General features: G+C 57.1%; 1 protein-coding gene across 1 annotated transcript in view; it reads right to left on the bottom strand.

The window, feature by feature from the left end:
- MYO7B (myosin VIIB) overlaps positions 1 to 21,031 on the bottom strand; it is a 103,116-nt gene that overhangs the window by 6,425 nt on the left and 75,660 nt on the right. The window contains exons 23-37 of the mRNA XM_036856979.1: positions 20,696 to 20,905; positions 20,406 to 20,573; positions 17,360 to 17,437; positions 17,083 to 17,210; positions 12,891 to 13,017; positions 10,935 to 11,054; positions 9,712 to 9,885; positions 8,881 to 9,108; positions 7,425 to 7,592; positions 4,147 to 4,264; positions 3,933 to 4,059; positions 2,692 to 2,858; positions 1,550 to 1,731; positions 507 to 637; positions 34 to 191 (exon numbers count right to left, since the gene is read on the bottom strand). Of these exons, the coding sequence (XP_036712874.1) occupies positions 34 to 191; positions 507 to 637; positions 1,550 to 1,731; positions 2,692 to 2,858; positions 3,933 to 4,059; positions 4,147 to 4,264; positions 7,425 to 7,592; positions 8,881 to 9,108; positions 9,712 to 9,885; positions 10,935 to 11,054; positions 12,891 to 13,017; positions 17,083 to 17,210; positions 17,360 to 17,437; positions 20,406 to 20,573; positions 20,696 to 20,905 (2,284 nt within the window). The remainder of the gene's footprint in view (positions 1 to 33; positions 192 to 506; positions 638 to 1,549; positions 1,732 to 2,691; positions 2,859 to 3,932; positions 4,060 to 4,146; positions 4,265 to 7,424; positions 7,593 to 8,880; positions 9,109 to 9,711; positions 9,886 to 10,934; positions 11,055 to 12,890; positions 13,018 to 17,082; positions 17,211 to 17,359; positions 17,438 to 20,405; positions 20,574 to 20,695; positions 20,906 to 21,031) is intronic.

Genomic DNA, 21,031 nt, shown 5'->3' on the forward strand with positions numbered 1-21,031 from the left:
CGGGGCCGGGGCAGGCTGGCCGGGAAAGGATATCGATGAAGATCCGACAGGCGACGTCCCGCAGCTCGGCGTCGGCGTGGACGCGCCTGAGCAGAGGCTGCCGCAGCGGCTCGGCTGAGTGGGCCCACAGGCGGCCCCGGGTCCGGGCCAGGGGCAGCACAGCTCTGCTCACCGTCTCCTTCTCTGGGACCCTGTCCGGGATCGAGGCGGGGGTGAGGGCCCTCCTCAGGCCTCCTCTGCCCGTGCTCCTCTCTGTCCCCTCCCCACCACGAGCCACGCGCACACAGTGGCAGGAGAGCCCCGGGCTCCAGTGCAGGTCCCCACGGGGAGGCCCTCTGTGCCCACAGCACGCAGCTCAGAAACGGGGTGGTCGTGGGAGGGTCAGAGGGTCCCCTCCCTGCCCAGCGAGGCCAGACGGGCAGTGCACCTGCTTTCATGGCCTCCGGCCCCCGGGGAGCAGAGAGAGGCTGCTTGGGGTGGGCTCTGGGGGTGGGCAGGGCAGTCACCTAAAAAACTCATAGGAGAATTCCTCCAGGGTGTGCAGCTTCTCCTCAGGCTGCTCCTCGGGGGCCGGCTCTGCGGGCCGCCCCTCCTGGGCTGCCAGCTTCCGCTTCTCTGGTGGCATGGCCAGCAAGCTCTGTGAGGGCACGGGTCTGTGGGTGTCCAGGAGCCCCTGCCCACTGGCTCCTCCTGGCCTGGTTGCCTCAGGGACTCGGGAGGGGTCGGCCCACAGGGCTGGATAGGCCTGGGTCTACCCTTCTTGTGTCACCTGCTGTGTGACCCAGGATGAGTGACTCTCTGAACCTGTTTCCTTTCCCTGAGGAGGGCTCTCAGGCCCACCACGCTCCCCTTCCCTGGGGCACCTCTCCTCAGGGACATCTCTCACCCTGACCCTGACAGCCTGGCCCCCGACCTCCTTCCGGCCTCAGCACAAGTGCCAGTCCCTCAGGGATACCTTCCCAGACAGGGCAAGCCCCCGCCCTAGGATTTGCTCCCATAACAACAGGTACTTCTTCTTGGTGGCACTTCGTTCACTTGCCATCAAGTCATTCGTCCCAGTGCTCCTTGAGGGCGGAGATACTACTGTGTTCAATCCTGTACTGCAGGCGCGGGGCACGCAGTTGGCACTCAATACATGCACGCTGGAAGGCCTGTCTGTCCTGTCTCCCTGGGGGGCTGGTCTTGGGGGCTGGGGTGGGGTGGCTGTCAGGGGTAGGGAGACTTGAGCCCCCCTGGGTCAGAGTTTAAATGAGGCTGAGACAAGGACGGATGCATCCCCAGGACACTCCCTGGTAGGAGGGGTGGAAGGAATGCCCACTGATTGAGCACCTACTAAATGCCGAGCGCTGCGCCAGGCACTCACTGCACAAGCACTTCCTGCCTCTCCATCACCCCAGAAGGACGATGGGGCTGGCAGAGCTGACGTGATTGCCCAGGATCTGTGAGGTGGGTCCCCCGCCCCTGAGCTAGGACCCCAGGCCGGGCATCTCGGCCACTTCCCCAGGTGCCCACGGGTGCCTAGCTGAGGGCAGGGGAGCACATGAGTTACCAGCAGCTGTGCCGAGGGCTTGGTGACCGTTGGGATGGTGTAGAGGCAGGCCGTGGGCACCAGCCCCGTCTTCTTGGTCCTGTCATTCTGGGCCAGGGTCCAGTCCTCAGAGGTCAGCAGTCCCTGCTTCTCTGTCAGGATCAGCAGGTCCCCCTTCTTGAAGGGCAGGAGGGTGGCATCCTCTACAAATCCAGGTCACACAGACACACACACGGGGCAGAGAAGACGCCGTTTCCCAAGGGCTCAGCGGAGGCCACAGGCTGTGCTGGCATCCTGTGGGCCATCTCCTTTGACCGGTGGGGAAATGGAGACGCAAAGCAATGGGCCCAAGGCCACCCTGACAGTGAGCTGGTGGTGGGATTCCCAGAGCTCTGGCCCTCAGGGGGCCTGGACAGGCACAGAGCCTGGGGTGGCAGGAGCTGGGGAGACCTGCTCAGACGCCTGACCAGGAGATGGCTGGCAAGCCGGGAGGGAGGTGGACCAAGGGAACAGAACACCAGCTGGCAGTCACCAAGCCTGCCCGGGAGCTGGGTGACCTCTCTGAGCCTGTTTCCTCAGTTGTAAAATGAAGAGTCATTCCTCCCTCCTGGGGCTGTTGTGAGGATGGAATGGGCCCCAGGGACAAAGCTTCTGCTGACGTTTCCTACTGCACTTAAGACCCTGTGCACAGCCCTCCCCTGCCCCCTCCCTCGTGAAGCCTGATTTCCAGCCGTGCTCAGGGAAGCTGTGGCCGAGAACTCGACTGCCCGGGCTCACCCCGCCCGCAACCCCCCTCTGAGCTGTGTGGCCCTGGACAAGTTGCGCCCCTTCTCTGAGCCTCCAGTCCTTGCCTGTAAAATGGGACAACAGGGCAGCTGTGGGGATGGCGGGCAAGGCACGGGCGGGTGGCCCAGCTGTTCTCTGCAGGTGAGGGCGCGAGGACAGCCCTCAGCGCACTTCACTTTGGAGGGTTTGAGACCCCTCCCCGAGTCCCCTCATCTTGCACATGGGAAGGCCTTGCCTACCGCTGCCCCCCGAGTGCTTGGTGGCCGCTCTCCCTCTCTCTGCTTGAGTCCTTGTGCCCCGCCTGCCACGTGACCACTGGGACCTGGCACGAGCAAGCCACCCACCTCACCGGGTCCCCTCCCCACCTGGCTGGGTACCTGTGGCTTTCCTGTCCTGCAGGGCCATGGCGAACACGGACCTCTCCTTCAAGCCCTCCAGAAACATGGCCACCAGCTCGGCGATGGCCACGCTGCTGGGGGACCTGAACTCGAACTCCTCTTCGTGCAGCGTGAAGAGCGCCAGCCTCTGCCCACCCTGGGCCTCCCTGAGGGGGAAAGGGGGCAATGTGACCAGAGGTCTACTCCACCCTCCCCCTGGGTCAGCCCCTCGACAGCCTCGGAGGGGTGACCCGCCTGCGTTACAGATGAGGAAACCGAGCAGCGAGTCCAGAGCCATGGCAGGGCCAGGGGCTGAGAGCAAGTCTGCCCCGGTCCCAGGCCCCGCTGTGTGTGTGGGCAGGTGAGCCAGAGCTTAGGCTCCCATGGGCTCCAAACGCAGTGGTGGTATTGAGCCCCAGTCTGTGGGTCAGCTCCGGGCAGGCAAGGTGGTGGCCAGCGTGGAGGGCCACCACGGGGCCACCGCAAAGAATGGTGGCGCTGAGATGGAGCACCAGCCTGGGCGAGCTTGGGCGAGCTACCCAGCTTCTATGTGCTTCCGTTCATTTATCTGCAGACTGGGGGTGCTGGGGGGACTTACTGGCATAGCAGAGAGCGCCCAGCACGGTGTGCCTCAGTGAGTGGTGGCCAGCCTGCGCCCTGCACACACCGGTAATGACCACAGTGGTCATGCCACAGCGGGCTGTGCTTTAACCAACCAGGGGCTCTGGCAGGGCACAAGCAGGCCTTCCCGAAGGGCACGGAGGCCTTCTCAGAAGGTGAGAGCCATGGAGAGCACAGGGACAGGGCGTCCGAGGTCCCACCAGGCATGCAAGGCCGCCCTCGTGCTGTTCTGTGCCCTGCACACGCAGCCTTGTCCCTCGCTCCCTCTCCCAGATGGCTGGCACCTCCGCGTCAGTGGTTCCCACCCGTGAGAAGGGAAGGAGCCTATAGGTGAACGTACACCCTGGAGGCTGCAAGCTTATGTGCCCCTTTCCAGGGGGCCTGGGTTCTAAAGGAAGCTTGAGAAGGCAACGCGTGATGTGCAGACACAGTGCTGGCCCTGGGACAGTGGAAGGTGGGTCCCGATCCAACGGCCATCACACCACACGTGTGATGTGGTATGAGCCAGCCGGGCTCCCAGGGACAATGTCCCTCCTCCTCTCCCTGTCTCTCCTGCAGCCCCCAAGGGCTGAGGCTGTGGGAAGAGAGAGATTTGGGGCCTCTTCCCTCAGGGCGCCCACCTGTCGGTGGTCAGGCTCATGACCTCTAGGAAAGAGAGTTCTAGCAGCATCTTCTCCTTCTGGTCCAGGAAGTACAGCCCCTTCCAGTTAACAGCCAAGATCAGCTGGGCCCTGGGCAGTCGGGGGCCTGGCGGACGGAGACAGAAGTGTGAAGCCTGGGCTGGCCCGGGGTGTGGGCCCAGCCGCACCCTCTTACCCGGTCAGACGCCGTTACCTGAGAGTGTGGTGACCTCAAAGAGCCGGGAGAAGAGCAGCGGCCACTTCAGGCAGGCGGTGTCCACCACCTGCTCCTGCACGGCCAGTGGCGTGGCCCGCTTCTGGGTGTATGGCGCCTGCTCGGGGGACATGATGATGCGTCACCTCCGTCACTCATCATCCGCCACCTAACTACTCACCCAGCGCCCAGGGCGCTCATGCGCTGGATCATTCTGTGAAGCCTCTGCCTAAAGCCAGGCCAGTGCCGGCGAGGGCTGGGTGGGAGGCTCTGGTGGGCTGGGGAGGACCCCTCACGGGCGGTTTTGAGAAGGAAGGAAGGCTTTCCCCTCCTCAGCATCAGAGCTCCAGAGGCTGTAGGGCCAGGCTCCTGCTCGCTGCCTCAGCCTGGAAGACCGTGAGGGTCACGTGCAGGTGTCTGCGGGCCCCCGTCTGCGGGCTCAGGCGGGCTCTCGCCGACACTGGCCTCAAGGGGCTGCATGTTGCTCCGTGCCCAAGGCCAACCATGGTGTGTGTGTGTCCGTGTGTTGCTGGTGCCCCTCTGCCTCTCTTCTGCGGAGCTCTTCGTCTGCACATTTGGGAGGCGTCTTTCAGGCACCTTCACCTCAAACCACCCCCGCACCAAGTCTGGTCTCACCTTCCTTCCTCCCCCGTCCTCGGCTTTTCCCCACCTTCACCCTTCCCTCTCCCCGTCTCACTGCTCTGTGCTCATCGCTGGCTGTAACATCCAACTGAGCTTTCTTGTTAGTGTGTTGAGTAAAATGTTATTTCTCTTGTTCCTACTTTAAAAGGTGGTTGGGTAACATTCAGATACTGGATTGGGGGATGTAAATTGATACATCCTACCTGAGACTTGGCAGTATGCAACGGGTGTCAAGGATTTTAGAACATTCACACACTCTGAAATCCCTTTTCTAGAAATTGATCCTGATGAAATAACCGGCAAACATACAAAAGTTGTATCTACAAAGAGGTTCGCCTTGCTGTTTTAACAGTGAAAAATGGGGCATGACCTTAACATTCATCAGTAGGAATCAGTGAAGTGAATTATAACTCATGAATACAGTACTATGCAGCCCTTAAAAACAGAGAGATCGGTATTTAGTGACACAGAAGTAGGGACCCAAACTATTAAGTGAAGTAAAGAAGCATGTTTTAAAGTTATCTAATGATAATCCTATTTTTATTTTTTAAAAAAGGTGTGTTTCAGGCTTCCCTAGTGGTGCAGTGGTTAAGAATCTGCCTGCCAATGCAGGGGACACGGGTTCGAGCCCTGGTCCAGGAAGATCCCACATGCCTCGGAGCAACTAAGCCTGTGCGCCACAACTACTGAGCCTGCGCTCTAGAGCCCGTGAGCCACAACTACTGAGCCCGTGTGCCACAACTACTGAACCCGCGTGCCTAGAGCCCGTGCTCCGCAACAAGAGAAGCCACTGCAATGAGAAGCCTGCGCACTGCAAGGAAGAGTAGCCCCTGCTCGCCGCAACTAGAGAAAGCCCATGTGCAACAACGAAGACCCAACGCAGCCAAAAAAAAAGGCGTGTTTCTCTCACTCCAATCATATGCACGTCTCCGTTGTGTACGTGTGAATAAGGCAGTCTAGAAGGACACACGCCACAAGCTTAAGAGGGATGAGCGCTTTGATGTGATATTATTGGTGATTTCCCTGTTGTTTTTGTATTTGTCTGTATTTTCTGGTTTATTTGGTAATGCCCAGGTTTTAAGTGTTTAATGGAAAAAAATCAGTGAAACTATGTCCACTTTGGAAAAAGTGTGGTGTGAATTTCCTAATTCTTTACTCTCACCCCAACTCCCCCTTCCCAAATTACGAAGCCACTTCTCACTCATGCTCATCTGGGGTCGTGTGCCTCTCTTGTTCCCCTCCGTCTCGTACTAGCCCTAAAACGTCCATGGTCTCTCCCCTGTAAACACGTCCACTCAGGCTGGGAAACAACAGAAACAACCAACAGGGTTTGCTTCCCCAAATTCCCGTTCAAGGATTGTCCCCAAGGTATGCTAGCCACTGCCTTGTGGAACAGGGCATCTGTGGTCAAGCTTGTGTGGGGAACACTGGGTAAGACAATCAGGCTTCTGTCCTGCAGGACTTCTTAGAGCCTTTCCTAAGGGCTGTGCACTGTGACACCCTAAGAGCAGGACAGAGCAAGCTGCATCCCCCGCCGCAGGCGTACAGGGCCCTTGTCCACGGACCCACTTTGAGCCCCTCCTTCTGTGTTGCCAGAAAGGAGAGCGTGTTTCTTGGTCATCTTCCCTGCCCTTCTCCGCGCTTGGATGGGCCCTGCTGCCACTCCCCCCGGGGCTTATCTCCCTGCCACTGGGCTGTCAACCCCTGCCAAACAGGCGCCATGCTGCCTTCGTATTTCCCACTGCCTGTCCTGTTCTTTCTTGGCCCCCAGTGCAAGTTAATGCAGGGGAGGCATTAACCAAAGGGCTGTATCCTCAGTAACCCCCCGTGCACAGTTCTCCTGCAGCAGCTGCGCCAGCCAGCCAGGTCCTCAGAGATGCCTTTGCACCCTCAGGCCACGCTGCAGAGCAAAGCACCCTATGAGGAAGGAGGCTCTGACAGAGGGGCGGGTTGGGGACAGCCCTGTGGGGAGGGGCAGAGAGACAGGGGGACTGAACCAGACAGCCTGTCTTTGTCCCCTCTTGGGGTGGAAGTTCAGGAGCAGCAGAAACCTCCGCTGGTGCGGGCGATCCCGAGAACACGAGCGGGCGTTGGGAGGTGCAGGCAGAGGCTTGGGGAGGAGGCTGTGCGCCTCCGGGAGCCGCCTTCACTTGGTGCGGCTGACCAAGTAGGAGAGGGGCAGCCCTCCCTGCTGTCCAGAGCCAGCCCCGGGCACACAGGGCCCAGCAAGGGGACACCGTAAGGCCTGGGGCCAGGATGGGGCCTCACAGGGCGGGACTGGTGCCGAGGCAAGGGCGTGCTCGCGGTCAGCAGCTGGGGATGCCCTCTCGCGCCGGAAGGCCAGGGCCCAGCCCGACGCTGCAGTGGAGACCAATGCGGGGCTGAGCCGCCCTGACCTATGCAGGATGCCACCGTGGAAGGAGGAGGGAAGACGGAACGGGCCTGTCAGAGGGAGTGGACCTGAACGAGACTCTTTAAACCTGAAGAGACAGGGCTCTGCTGAGAGGCAAGTTAGTCTCCCAACCCCCCATGAGTGGGGACTCGTAACGGGGTCTCCAACCGTTCTACACACCCAGGGCCCCCAGGGCCCCAAAAAGAGCTGCACAGGCCGAGTGCACAGGCTCTGGGGGGCTGACCTCAGCGTGGGCGGCGGTGACCAGGCTGGCCCACTTCTCTGGGGTCTTGGTCCTGTACAGCTTGGCGGGGACACAGCTGGGCAGCAGCTCCTGGACGGCCTGGCTCCCCACCGAGGTGCCGAGCTGCACGTAGCAGTGTTGGGCCAGCAGTTGCACCAGCTCTTCCTCCTGCACAGCCCGGGGGACACACAGCGGGCGGGGGGGGGATGGCGTTGAGGGCCCACCCTCCCCCAGGACGCTCTCGCCCCGGCACAGCAGAGGTGACCAGCCACCTCCGCTAGGCAGGACCTGCCCCTCCCCCACCACGGCAGAACCTCCGCGGGCCCCGACTGGGCGCCGACGCGGGCTGGGCTCCGGCTGGCAGGCAGGGACCTCCCAGCGGCCTTGGCCTGAGCCCTGCGGGGCTTCTGCTTGAGGACAAGGGGGGGATCCCCTGTGGCCCTCCGGAGCCAGAGAATGTGTGGGAGGGAGCTCTGAGGCCTGGGTGGAGCCCCAAACACTGCTGTCTGAGTGGGGTGAGTGTGGGCGAGGCCTTTACCCTGTCTCCCCGAGTCCTCACTGGGCAAAGGTGACGAGTGGCCACCCCTGCGTGGCCTCTGCGGGACTCATGTGGGTGGAAGCCTGTGTAAGGCACCAGCGTGCACAGCACAGAGCAGGGCTCCGGCTCCAAGCAGCCCTGTTCCTCCCGGGAGACCAAAACCTTGCCCGGCCACCTAGCTGCCTGCCCTCTCGGCCCCCTTTTCCCCTCACCCCTGCCTCTCCCTGCCCACTGCCCCATTCCAGGCCGGCCTCCAGGACTGCCATGGCTGCCTCCGACCTCCAGGGCAGCACCCTCCGATTCAGGCCCGGGAGGTCTGCACCCACTGAACAGGTGCAGTGCTGCCCGAGGACTTCAGGTGCACGAGCTCCCTTCCCTCAAGTCTCACAAACATACAGAAAGCTCAGGTGACTCTGCACTTTCCAGATGAGGGCCAGAGGCTCAGAGAGGTGACCTAACGTTCCAAGGTCACACTGCCAGGAAGAGGCACAGGTGGGACCTGAACTCAAGTGCCGGGGCTCCAAGGCCATGTTCTTGACCCCCAGGCCCTGCTGCCCCATAAGCAGCTGCCCTGGTGAGGCCAGGTGGGCTTGGGGCTGATGGGGGGGCTTCCCCACCTGCTGCAGGTGCCCCAAACCCCAGAGGCTTGAGCAAACCTATGGCTGAGGGGCGAGATGGAGGCGGCCGGGCGGGGACAGCTGCGCCCGGAGGGGCCCAGGGACCTACACTGGCGGACGCACCCCCGGGCCCACTCCTCTCCCCTGGCCGCCTGCCCTCCACTTTCCCCACGGGCATCCCTGGTGGCCGCAGCCCAGCTGCCCTTGCTCTGTCCCCGTCGCCCCTGCGCTGGAACAGGGTGCTTCCTCAGGCTGTCTGATGCGTGGGTCTTCAGGGCCCTGACGGCCGCGGCCCCCTCACCTTCTCGAAGCTGTACTCGCCGGACCAGACTCCGTGGAGGACTTGGTGGTAAATGAGCTGGGTGCTGACCGGGTCCTCCCGGGAGTCGTGCCACGGGGTGAAGAACTCCTTCCGGAAGTAGAGGCGCCAGGGCGCCTGGCGCTCGCTCTCGCCCCTCTCCCGGGCCAGCTGCTCACACTGGGCCATGGCGTCCATCACGTGGTCGCGCCCGCTGCCCAGCGACCAGAACTGAGGCCAGAATCGGGGCGGCAGGGGTGAGCGACTGCTGCGTGTCAGGCCGCCCCACCTGCCCTTGGCACACGGAGGACAAGAGCCCGCTGGACGCCCGAGGGACTCCTCCCCACGGGGCGTGGACTGTCAATCACCCCCCCCTCAACACTGCCCCCCGCCCGCCCCGCCCACAGGCGGCACATGCCCACGTGACGGGGTCGGAACACTCTGATTGGTTGGTTGGCGTGAGCACGTCTCGGTCTGAGGCTGTGAGCATGGGCGTCAGGGCATCTGGGGGGCCGACAATGTGGGGTTCAGGTGGGGCAGTGCTGGTGTGACCTCCGCATTGCTACATGGGAGTCTGAGCTCCCCGGCGTGGGGGGGCTTGGAGCAGGATGTGGGCATGGCAGGGGACCTACCAGGTGTGTGTGTGACACCGTCTGGGGCCGAGGTACAGCCTCTGGGCTGAGCGCGTGAGTGTTGGGACAGGAGGGCAGGTTGCCTGGTTAGGAGGCATGTCTGTGAGCGGGAGTTTGTGTTCGCATCTGTGTTTGGCAGCCGGCAAGGCGAGCGGTGGCTAGGCCGACAGGCGGGTGGTGGATGGGACCCCCTGGCCAGTACCTTATCGTACACGGCGACCTGCAGGGAAAAGCCCACGTGGTCGCTGAGGCCCTGCTTGTGGGCGATGTGCAGGCAGACTTCCCGAGACGTCGAGGCTGAGTCCACCGAGACGGTCAGGCTCTCTCTAGTCGCCAAGGTCACATGGATCGGGACGTGCTTCTTGGACTTGACAGCCTGGGGACAGACGAAGACTCAGGTCCTCTACCCGGGAGGCTCCTGGACTCAGCTGCCGGCGCTGGTGCTCCCGGAACCCTGGGATGGGAGGCCGGTCCACCATCCCCTCTTCCCAACCCGCTGACCCTACTGGCTCATCCCCATGGGTTCCAAGGGGAGGGGCCTTCTGAAGCCCCACCCGGTGCGGCAGGGAGTTAACAAAAGTCCTGGCCAACGGACATCTGCTACTGAACTGACAGAGTGGGCCAGGGCTGCGCCCCTGGGATGCAGCCGGCAAGTGGAAGGCCCAGTTTTAACATGAGATCCCTGAGCTTTGGCTGGGTGACTCAGAATCACAGAAAGTCAAAAAGCTCTTGGAAATGGCTGGGTCTCGTACTCTGGAACATTTTGGGTCCAAGGAAGCCACTGTTCCTCTCTGCGTACAGCAGGGCATGAGCACCACCACACCGCTAAGGCAAGTTCACCTGCAACCCCAAGGCTCACGGGCAGAGCAGGTAGATAAGGTGGAAGCGGGGAGGCCCTGTGGACTCGGGTGGCAGGGCGAGGATGGGAGGGGGTGTGGCGGGAGGTTACCCTGGTATAGGGCACCATGGGGCACAGACAGTGAGTGCCTTTCAGGAGCTGCAGGTATAGTGGGGGGCAGGGGTGTCCCCTCAACCCCGCCTGCTTCTGAAGGACCTTTCCTGAGGATACTGCAGGAACTCACAGGTGACACAAACAACATTGCCAACCTTGGTTGGCCACATAAAATGCATATGTCCTTGGGAGGGGTAACGCTTTAAGCAGCCACTCACACTCTGCAGCTAAGGAACTGAGTACACTTACTTTCCCCTTCAGCTAGTAGGGCCCTAAAGGAATGCCGATTTAGATTGGTGGCGAGGGTGCAATTTTGAAGGCTGGACCAGGCCTGGGGAGGCTCACAGGGACCACTGGCACAGAAGGCGGTGGACGGGCCCGGAGCACACACTTCCTGCTGGCAGCCCCATGAGCTGTGCTGGAAGAGCCGTGACGGCTGGCACCACCCCACACAGACCGTCTCTCGCCCCTACCTGCAGCTCCAGCCAGGAGGGTGGCTCCGTGCGCACCCCGTTGGCACAGGTGCGTCTCAGGCGCTCAACACAGAAGGGCCCGTAGCCGACTGGCCCTTGACCAATGAAGTTCAGCAGATACTGGTGGGCGAGGAAGGGAAGGGGACGAAGACACTTAGAATAGAGGACACTTTCTACTTACTGTCCAGATTCTAGAAACTGTGATACTAATTGTAACTATGGACGTTGGATGTGTTAACTAACCTTACTTGGCAATCATTCTGCAATACACACCTATGTAAAATCACTACACTGTACACCCTACACTTGAACAATGTTATATGTCAATTATATTTCAATAAAACTGGAAAAAAGTTTAAATGAAAATAAAAATGATAATAGTGTTGGCAAAGGTGCATTGACACGGGGCTCTCACACTGTGAGAAGAAATATCAATTGCACAGCATTTCTGAGGAGTCATTTGTCAATATGTTTTAAATAGTACATAGTTTAAAAATGTACATACTCTTCGACCTAATAATTCAAACCTATGATAAAGGGAGATATATAGTTTTTTTTTTGTTTTTAATTTTATTTATTTATTTAGTCTTTTGGCTGCACTGGGTCTTCGTTGCTATGCGTGGGCTTTCTCTAGCTGCGGTGAGGGGGGGCTACACTTCGTTGCGACGCGCGGGCTGCTCATTGCGGTGGCTTCTCTTGTTGCAGAGCACGGGCTCTAGGCACGCGGGCTTCAGTAGTTGCAGCATGTGGGCTCAGTAGTCGTGGCACGCAGGCCCTAGTGCGTGCGGGCTTCAGGAGTTGCGGCACGCGGGCTCAGTAGTTGTGGCGCATGGGCTCTAGGGCACATGGGCTTCAGTAGTTGTGGCACGTGGGCTCAGTAGTTGTGGCTTGCTGGCTCTAGAGCACAGGCTCAGTAGTTGTGGCGCAGGGGCTTAGCTGCTCCACGGCATGTGGGATCTTCCCGGACCAGGGCTCGAACCTGTGTCCCCAGCATTGGCAGGCGGATTCTTAACCACTGTGCCACCAGGGAAGTCCCTAAAGTTTTTAGTCATAGTGGTGTTTATGGTGATGGGCAATTGGAAGATGGATCCTAGATGTCCATCAACGAGTGAAATACGCTCTGGGACAGCGCTAACAGATGGCATTAGCACTGCCATTTGGGAACAGTTTATGACATGAGAAGACACATAAGATAAGTGAAAGCTGCAGGAGAGCCGATGTTCAAAATATGTTTGACAAGATGCTGAAACAAGGCATTGAAAACCTTTTTGTCTCTCAGAGAGATTCTTTGAGGGGATGCAGCCTGGAAGGGTTTACTGGTGTCAAGGGTGGCCCAGGGCCCAGGGCAGATGGCCAGGGTGACCACACTTCCTGCTGTCCCTGAAGGGACAAGAGGTAGTGAGATTGTTTCCTATGTGATTCCAAGTATGACCCTATCGCACCATAAAAGGCCAGGAATTGTAACAGAAGTTACCTTTGGGTGTGGGAATGACTTTTATTTTCTTTCTAGACTTTCTTCTTATCCTACATATTACTTTTATCATCAGAACCAAAAGGTATATTAGAGTAGCAAAGCCTGGGGCCTCCAACACTTGAAAGCACCTCCCTTGTTAGTTCTAAGGCCTAGAGAGAGATGCTGCAGCCAATCTCTGGTTGGTGCCCACTCCTCAGACTCCTTTGCCTTTTCAATGCCCATTGCACCCATCCTCTCATTGTCTCCTGGTGACTGAGCCCAGGTAAGATGACCCTGCAGATCCTGATTAGGGGTTGGAAGGAGCATCCTTCTTTATAGACGGGAAACTGAGGCTCAAAGAAGCCCGGGCACTGACACCCATCCTGGCCTGCAGGAGCAGGAGAACTGGGCCATGCTTGGGTCAGGAGGTCTGGACCTGCTCCAGGGCCCCGGGCCCACCCTCGCTGCCCCCGCCTTCAGCCCCTGCCCCCGGCCCTCCCCACCTTCATGAACCTTTCGGAGGGCGGGAAGCAGCCCAGGCACAGACCAAGCAGGATCCAGCCCCGGGCCAGGCTGCTCGTTTTGTAGTTCTCCGAGAGCTGCTTGCAGATCTGGCAGTAAATCTCATCCCTAAAAGACACGGAGCGCTGGGAGGCCAGGCAGGGGGCTGGCTCTGGGGGAGAAGAGGAGATGGGGCACACGGGCACACAGCTTCTGCACCCCTGGGGGCAGACATGTTTGCAGGGGGACCTCCAGCCTCCTCACCTCCAATTGCTTTTGCTGCACGCCCTCACCTCCCCGTCACATTCAGGCCCACCGTGGACCCTGTCGTCTCCCAGGACTGTGCTCCCTCCAATGTCTCCCCAGTGAGCTCTGTAGCCCCACTCCTTTTTTTTTTTTTCCTTAATATTTATTTATTTATTTGGCTGTGCTGGGTCTTGGTTGCGGCATGAGGAATCTAGTCCCTGACCAGGGATCGAACCCGGGCCCCCTGCATTGGGAGCACGGAGTCTTAGCCACTGGACCACCAGGGAAGCCCCTCTGCACCCCCGCTCCTGATAGCCCTTGTTTCCTGTCTTCCCAAAGCCTCAGCCCTCCGTCCTCCCAGTCAGTCATCTCGGCCCCTTGGGCCTTTGCTCCCTCCCTCACCCACTCTGCCCACAGCACCTTGACCCTCCAGTTGTGGGTCACAGCTACAGGGAGGGCCCAGGGGTCTCCAGCCAAAGCCCTGCTCCTAGTAGATCAGCCCAATCTGATCTGCCCCTTTCCCCAACCTCACAATTATTTCAAACCTTTCCCTCTGCCTAGAGGCCCTCCCCCTGCCCCTGAATGCAGCCCACCCCCCCCGCCCCCCACTGCAGGGAGGAGAGTGGGGACTTCGAGAGAGAACCCCTCAACTCCTTACCTCCTGATCAGTTCCCATTCCCACAGGCTCATGAGCCTCTCTTCTCTGTGTCCTCTTGGGGAAGGGGCTTTCCTCCACTCTTCCCTGCTGACTCAAGCCTCTATCAACTTATAAGAGTGTCCCATTAGCCTCTCCAACCTCACATACCCAGAGGCCAGCACCTTTCCCCTAATTACTCAGTGGTATGCTCCTAAATGTTTAACAACCAACTCTTCTGGGGGAAAAAGCCCTGAAATTCATTGCATTTGCCAATTTCTGTGGTGTAAATATTCCCACCAATGCTGATTTCAAGCCAACAATGTCACCTTGCTGACCACAGAGTTCAGAGGAGACGAGCACTGCCAGCTTTCCTGGGCCAGTAGAGTCAGTCCCAGCAGACCTCCTCCTTCTGCAGCCTCTGCAGGCACTGCCATCAACCACTCACCCAGACTGGAAATCTGGGGGCCACCCCAGACTCCACCCATCGGCCACCACATCCTACTATCTGTCTCCCGGAAATTTTCCCTGTCCTCTGCTCTCCACTTCTGCTCCCTGGGCTCCCTCATCAGCTCTGCAGCAGCCCTCTCTTGGCCTCCCACCCCCAGGCTCCATCCCTCCATGTCATTGCCAGGAAGATCTTTCTGGAAGTCATCTATGTTCATGGTCTTCTCTTAAAGCTTTTCCCTACGCTCTAAGGATTGAATTCAGACTCCGGGCCCCAGCTGGGACAAATCATCTGGAATTCCAGACCCTCAGGCTGTTTCAGAACTCTGTGACCCCGCTCACCCTCTCCCTCTGTCTAGCGAACACCCCTCCTCCTTCCCACCCCACCTGGCCCTACTCTTTCTCAGTGCCCCCACTGGATCACCACCTTAGCACAGGCAGTTATTGTGGGTCTCCGGGTCCTCCCATGCTCCCCAACTAAAGGATGGGCTCCTTGAGGACAGAGACATGTTGCCTCCATCTCTACATCCCCAGCCCACAGGCCAGGGCCTGGCCCTGAGCAGGTACTTAATAAACATTTATCGAACGTGTGGCTGGATGTGAAGTGGGGCCTTTGCTTTGTCTTGGAATTTGGCTAAGACTCCAAAGCCAAGGATAAACAGATGATAATACTCAATATTCTAAAGAGATACACTCTTGTAGGATTTACTAAAAGATGGCAGAACCAGTCCAGCCAGCACGCCATCTCCAGCCTGCATAAAGGAAGGTGAGAAATTTGAAAGGTGATTCCTGGAAGCAACTTCATGGGAATAGAGAGATCTCTGGCTCATCTTCACTACATCTAAGTGAGGGGGAGTGAGGGGGACCCAGGAGAACTGCTAATGGAGATGGGGACTGTCTGCCAGAGACGGGACCCATCTCACTCCCCATCTGAGGCATGATGAGCCCCAGCAGCCCATTGGACCACCCCAGGGTACTGGAATGGGGCATGATGACAGAGCTCTTGAGAGTGCTTCATTTGTGTCCCCTGGAGATACAAGTTGGGGGTCTCCATGAACAAGAGACTAGTGTCTGCTTCCTGCTAGAGAAGTCTAAACCACCCTTGATGGGCAAGATGGAGAAAGAACAGTCGGGAACTGAGAACTGCACTTGTACAGTTTGGTGGGGCAAGCGTGGATGAGTGTTCTGTTGACCAAGAGGAGGCCATGGAAGGAGCTGGGCTTCAGGCATCTTGCTGGGATCCACGCAAGCAGGCCAACCATCATTCCAGAGGGTCCCAGTGGTAAGAGGCTGTGGTATGTTCCATTAGGGGCTAGAGATGACAGAGAATCTCAAGGGATCCCTGAGACAGTGTTGGCCCCAGCTGGGGTCAGGACTAGGCAGAAGTGCCTACAGGGTATCTGAAGAACCCACAATCATCTCATATGGGTCTGCCATGTTGGAGAGTGTGATGGCCAGTGAGGACCAGCCATGAGAGAATTACCAGTAGAACCAACTAAGTTTGAAGAGTTGCCACGTTAGTGTCATGCAGGCAGTTAAAACGCTAGCCTTACTGGCTTGAAGAACCAGAAGACAGAGTTTGGGTACCCACAGCAGTTGAAAGTGAAAAGAGAAATCCTGTAATGAAGACAACCAAAGAACAGGAGTCCTACATTTTGCATATAAAATCTTCCTAAACCTCTGGCTCACCCTTGATCTACACATGTGTGGGGCAGACTCCAGGTAGTCCAGCAAAGGCTGAAATAACTGAACAGTGTTTCCAGCTGCTGCTCACCAAAGGGAGACAGAGTTTGAATCCACCCAAGTTAATTGTCTGCCAAAATGAAAAGTCAACACTCTCTGAAGGAATACAACAGATTCCAGAGTCTCTAAACATATCATCCCCAACTGTCTAGGATACAACCCCAAAGTACTAGACTTCTGAGAAAATAACAGTCAGGTACTGGACATATGAGGAAACAGGAAAACATGACCATTCTCAAGAGAAAAGGCAATCAGTGGAAACTGGCCCCAGGATGAACCAGATATTGGATTTATCAGAAAAGGTTTAAAAACTACTGTAACTGTGTTCAAAGATGTAAAGGACACTATGCTCATAGTGAATGAACAAACAGGATATCTTGGTAGAGAAACAGAAACTATAAAAAAGAACCAACTGCAAGCTCTAGAATTGAAAAATATAATATCTGAAATTTTAAAAAAATGTGGATGGGTATAATAGCAGACTGGGGAAGACAAAAGAAAAATCAGTGAATGTGAAGATAGATTAGTAGAAACTATCCAATCTAAAGAACAGAGGAGAAAAAAAGAAAGCAGGGATGAACAGACCCTCAGGGATGTGAGGGATAATATAAAAGTCTTCCATAGGTTTAATTAGAGTTCAAAGGAAAAGAGAGAGAGAATGAAGTAGAAAAAAACATTTGAAGAAATAATGCCCCAAATTCCCCCAATTTGGTTAAAAATAATAACTTAAAATATGTGAACCCTTGAGATACAGTAGTCTGTCCCTGAAAGCAGTATACATGGTTCTTTAAATTTGTATAAAAACACAATTCCTGTAAAGCAAGTTGTATATAAAGCAAAATATATATAACATAAATGAGGGACTTGCCCATTTAAAGGGACTTGCATTAAAGCTGGTTATCAAATGAATCACCAGCCCATGATGAATTTGTCTTCCTAAAACTGGGTTTCACCCAGGGGTTTTAACGCAGAGCAAATAGAGAACCCTTGATGATAGCGTCTGTTGTCCTGAGACCCAGCCTGCAGGCCCCAGGGTAGGGAGCAGGATAGGGCCGCAGCCATGGGCTGAGAGCCAGTGAGGGGTCCCATGTTCTGAATGAGGTGCGACGGGGGTGGGGACTGACCTGAGGCTGGGCCGCAGGATGGCGTAGCCCACAATGAACTGCACCTTCTCCAGATTGGACATGGGTCGGTCTGAGATGGGGTCGTCAGGATCAAATGCCTCTTCTCCGATATTCAGCTGGCTGGCCACCTTGAAACCCAAAGGCGGCAGTCAGGACAGCTGAGATTCTTCCCATTTGCAAAGGAGGAAACCGGTTGAAAGCCTGGAATGCTGCCGCAGGCCAGCCGGTGGGCGGCAGAGCTGGGAACAGGCCCGGGTCCCCTGTCCCCTGGGCTCACCTGGCCCGTGACCCTGGAGGACCGCTTCAGCTTCATGGAGGAGATGTCCTTGGTCCCTCTGTCCCTGCGGCTGGGCCTCTGTGGATGGAGACAGTTCTTGAGGGATGGTGAGCTGGGGTAGCACCTCCCAATCTGACCCAACAGTGCCTAGGGTGGGGCTGGTCTCCAGATGCCCCAGCCATTTCCCAGCCGATTCACAAAGCACCGAGCAGCCCCTCATCTTGACCGAGCTGTGCAACACTGACAGGTGTGCACTGCCATCCTCACAGCTGGGTGAGGAAACAGAGGCGAAGGAAAGTGAGAAACTGGACAAAAGCTGCTCGGCCAGTCACCAGCCCTCTGGGAGGGCTCAGGACTGTCCTGATTCCAAAGCTTGGACCTCTCGCCAGCCAAGCGGGCTGGGTCTGAGCCCAGGTGCCCAGGACAGCCCCAGGCTATGGTCATTCTCTGTGACAATTTGGTGGATGAATTGGAATACACTCCACCCACTGCAAAGTAGGGGCTTTCCCAGAGATCAGAAGATTCTAAGCTGCGGGGCCCAGGCTGTGTGGGGAGGGGTCTGCCCCCAGCCATCATGATCTGCTGGTCTCCTTAGGCAGGGGTCACACCCTGTCCTGATGGTGTCATGAGAAGTTGCTGCCAAAATTAGAGCTCAGTGTGGGACCGGGTCCAGGGCTGGGCACCAGCTTCTGGCTGGGCTAAACCTGGTTTGGCACACAGGGGACAAACATAAAACATGTTAGGCTGGCGAGCGAGGGTGGGCAGGGCTCACTCAGCCCACTGCCCCTCCTCAGAGGGCACACGGTGGGTGCTTAATAAACGTGCAGGAAGGAACACTTGAGATCTGACCTCTGGGAAGCCAGTCCTCCCTGTGCTCACCTTCCAGAGGTGCCAGTGGCTGGACCACCTCCCAGCGTCCCCTCCCTGAGAGGTAGCCAGCCTCCAAGGTGGCCCCCAGTGGCCCCTGCCTCCTGACATTCTCACCCACCGGGGCATGTAGGCATTGCAGCTTCCTTCCTGCTGTCTCTCTGAGGTCACTCATTGTGGAGGAAGCATATGTGAGAACACTCGGGCAGCACCATGGAGAGGCCCAGGTGGCCAGAGCTGAGGTCTCCCACCAGCAGCTACGTGAGGGAGCCATTTGGAAGCAGATCCCATAGCCCCGGTCGAGCTTCGAGATGACAGCTTGACTGCAACCTCACCAGAGACCTTGAGCCCAAACTAACCAACTAAGCTGCTCCTGACCCTCAAAAACTGTCTGAGATAACGAATGTGGGCTGTTTCAAGCTGCCAAATTTAGGGGGTAATTTGTTACACAGCAGTGAATGACTATTACACTCTGCAGAGCCCACATCTCTAGAGGTCAGGGAGTCAGGGCTTGAGCTTGGGCAACTTCCATGTCATCCCTGGACCAGATCTGGCCACGTGATGCCAGGCTGCAGACTCCCTTAGATGTCTATGCAGTTGGTCTGCACACAGGACCTCACAGCTATCTGAGCTGAGGTATGGGGCACTGTGATATTGTGATTTCTAATAAGAAATATATATTTGGTCTTCGTCCCCATTACTGGCACAGAGCTCCTAAAGCCGTTGGAATTTCCTGTGATAAAGGTGTCTTTTTATGTTAATGAGGTGACTTTTGGAAAGCACCTAAGGGTGGGTCTGGTTGCCAGGGGACAAGGGGAGTGGGGGAGGGGCGGGAGATTGAGTTCAACTGGCTCAGTGGCCAATGATTTCATCAATCGTATCTATGTAATGAGGCCTCCGTAAAAACCCAAAGAACAGGGTTCAGAGAGCTTCCAGGTTGGTGACCACTTGGAGATTTAGGGAGAGTGGTGCCTGGAGAGGACATGGAAGCTTCTTTTTTTTTTTTTTTCTATTATTTATTATTTATCTTTTGGCTGCACCGTGTGGCTTGTGGGATCTTAGTTTCCCCACCAGCGATTGAACCCGGGCCCTCGGTAGTGAAAGTGTAGAGTCCTAACCACTGGACCACCTGGGAATTCCCCATGGAAGCGTCTTAATCTTTCCCCACACCTTGCCCTATGCATCTCTCCCATCTGGCTGTTCTGAGTTGTATCCTTTTATAATAAACCAGTAATGTAGTAAGTAAAATGTTGCTCTGAATTCTCTGAGCCGCTCTCGCAAATGAAACCCAAGGGGGGGTCGTGGGAACCTCTGATTATAGCCAGTGGGTCAGCAAATGAGGAACAATCCGGACTTGAGTTGAAGCAGGGGTCGTCTTGAAGGACGGAGCCCTTCATCTGTGGAATCAGATGCTATCTCCAGGCAGATAGTGTCAGGATTGAGTTGAATTGTAGGACACCCAGCTGGTGCTGAGAATTCTTGGTGTGGGGAAAAATCCACATACACTGGAATTGGTGTCAGAATCGTAGGCAATTGTGGGACTCCTAATGCTGGTGGGCCCGAGTGCTATCACTGCTGTGTCATTCCTTTGGACTATTTTGGTTAATTCCACTAAGATGACATCATGAAACTAGGGCTTTAGGAAGGACTTCTGACCAAAAATGGACGTGAATTAACCTTCCATCAGAGGACAGGGCAGAACATGGGTAAAGAACTTGGTCTCTGAATTCAGCAGAATGGATTCAAAGCCCAGCTGTGTCAGATGTATTCACTGTGATCTGGGGACAAGTCACTTCACTTCTCAGTTTCTCTAGCTACAATAAACTTAATAATCCCTACCTTGTAGGGACGGCTCATCTGGAAATTAACTGAAGAGAAGCAACTGGCACATAGCACGTTGCCAGTCAGTAATAACATCTGTTGTTAGTATTACTGCCCAATGTTCAGGTCAAACCCGGTGTTCAGAGCCTGGGAGATCCTCTCCTGTGATGACTGTATAATTCACAAAGTCCTGGGTGTAACGCCTGACTCGTGAGCCCCTGAGTGCCATTCAAGACTGAAAAGCCCTGGGGGCCCCTGCGCCCAGCAGGTGGTGCTCACTCCACGCCTTGCCTCCCCCTGCCGGTCCAGCTTCCGGGGCCTGGGGGACACGCCCTTTGTGCCCCCGCCCACTGCGCACCTGTGCGGATCCGCTGTGCGTCGGAGGCTGGGCACTGCTCTCCCTGCCCAGGGCGTCATGGATCTGCCGCATCACCGAGCCACCGCGCAGGGTGTTCCTGGCAAAGAGCACTGGCTCCGGGATGTCACCCATGAACCTCAGGATGACGTTCCACACAGCCAGGGCGGCCTGGGGAGACGGGGACAGAGCGCCCGGCTGGAACCCGGCTCCACGCCGTGCGGAGCCCACAGCACCCCGCCCGAATTCGCCAGGGGGAGGCCTGAGCCGCCAGAAACCAGAGAGCCAGGTACCGAGCAGTCGGCGTCCTCCTCGTGGTAAAGCAGAGGGTACCGCAGGGGCCGCCGGATGTGTGTGTGGCTGGCTGATTTCTGAAAGTAGGTCACGGCGAACTTGGGGAAGGTGTACTCGGCCAGGTCGTCTGTATCCTCCTCGGGCTCCCCCATCATGGGGACCGTGTCCAGGTCAACCTCGGGTAGCTTCTGGGTCCTCTCTTCCAGATCCTGGGTGCCCGTGAGAGAGAGGGACAAGGGTCTGCTGTCCTTTCAGATGTGACCTGGCAGCATGTGCATCTTTGGGGGCCAGGGAGCCCCAAGAAGGGTCTGTCTGGTTATTGACGGGGTGCAGAA

The sequence above is a fragment of the Balaenoptera musculus genome, chromosome 7, assembly GCF_009873245.2.
Source record: "Balaenoptera musculus isolate JJ_BM4_2016_0621 chromosome 7, mBalMus1.pri.v3, whole genome shotgun sequence".
Lineage (NCBI taxonomy): Eukaryota > Metazoa > Chordata > Mammalia > Artiodactyla > Balaenopteridae > Balaenoptera > Balaenoptera musculus.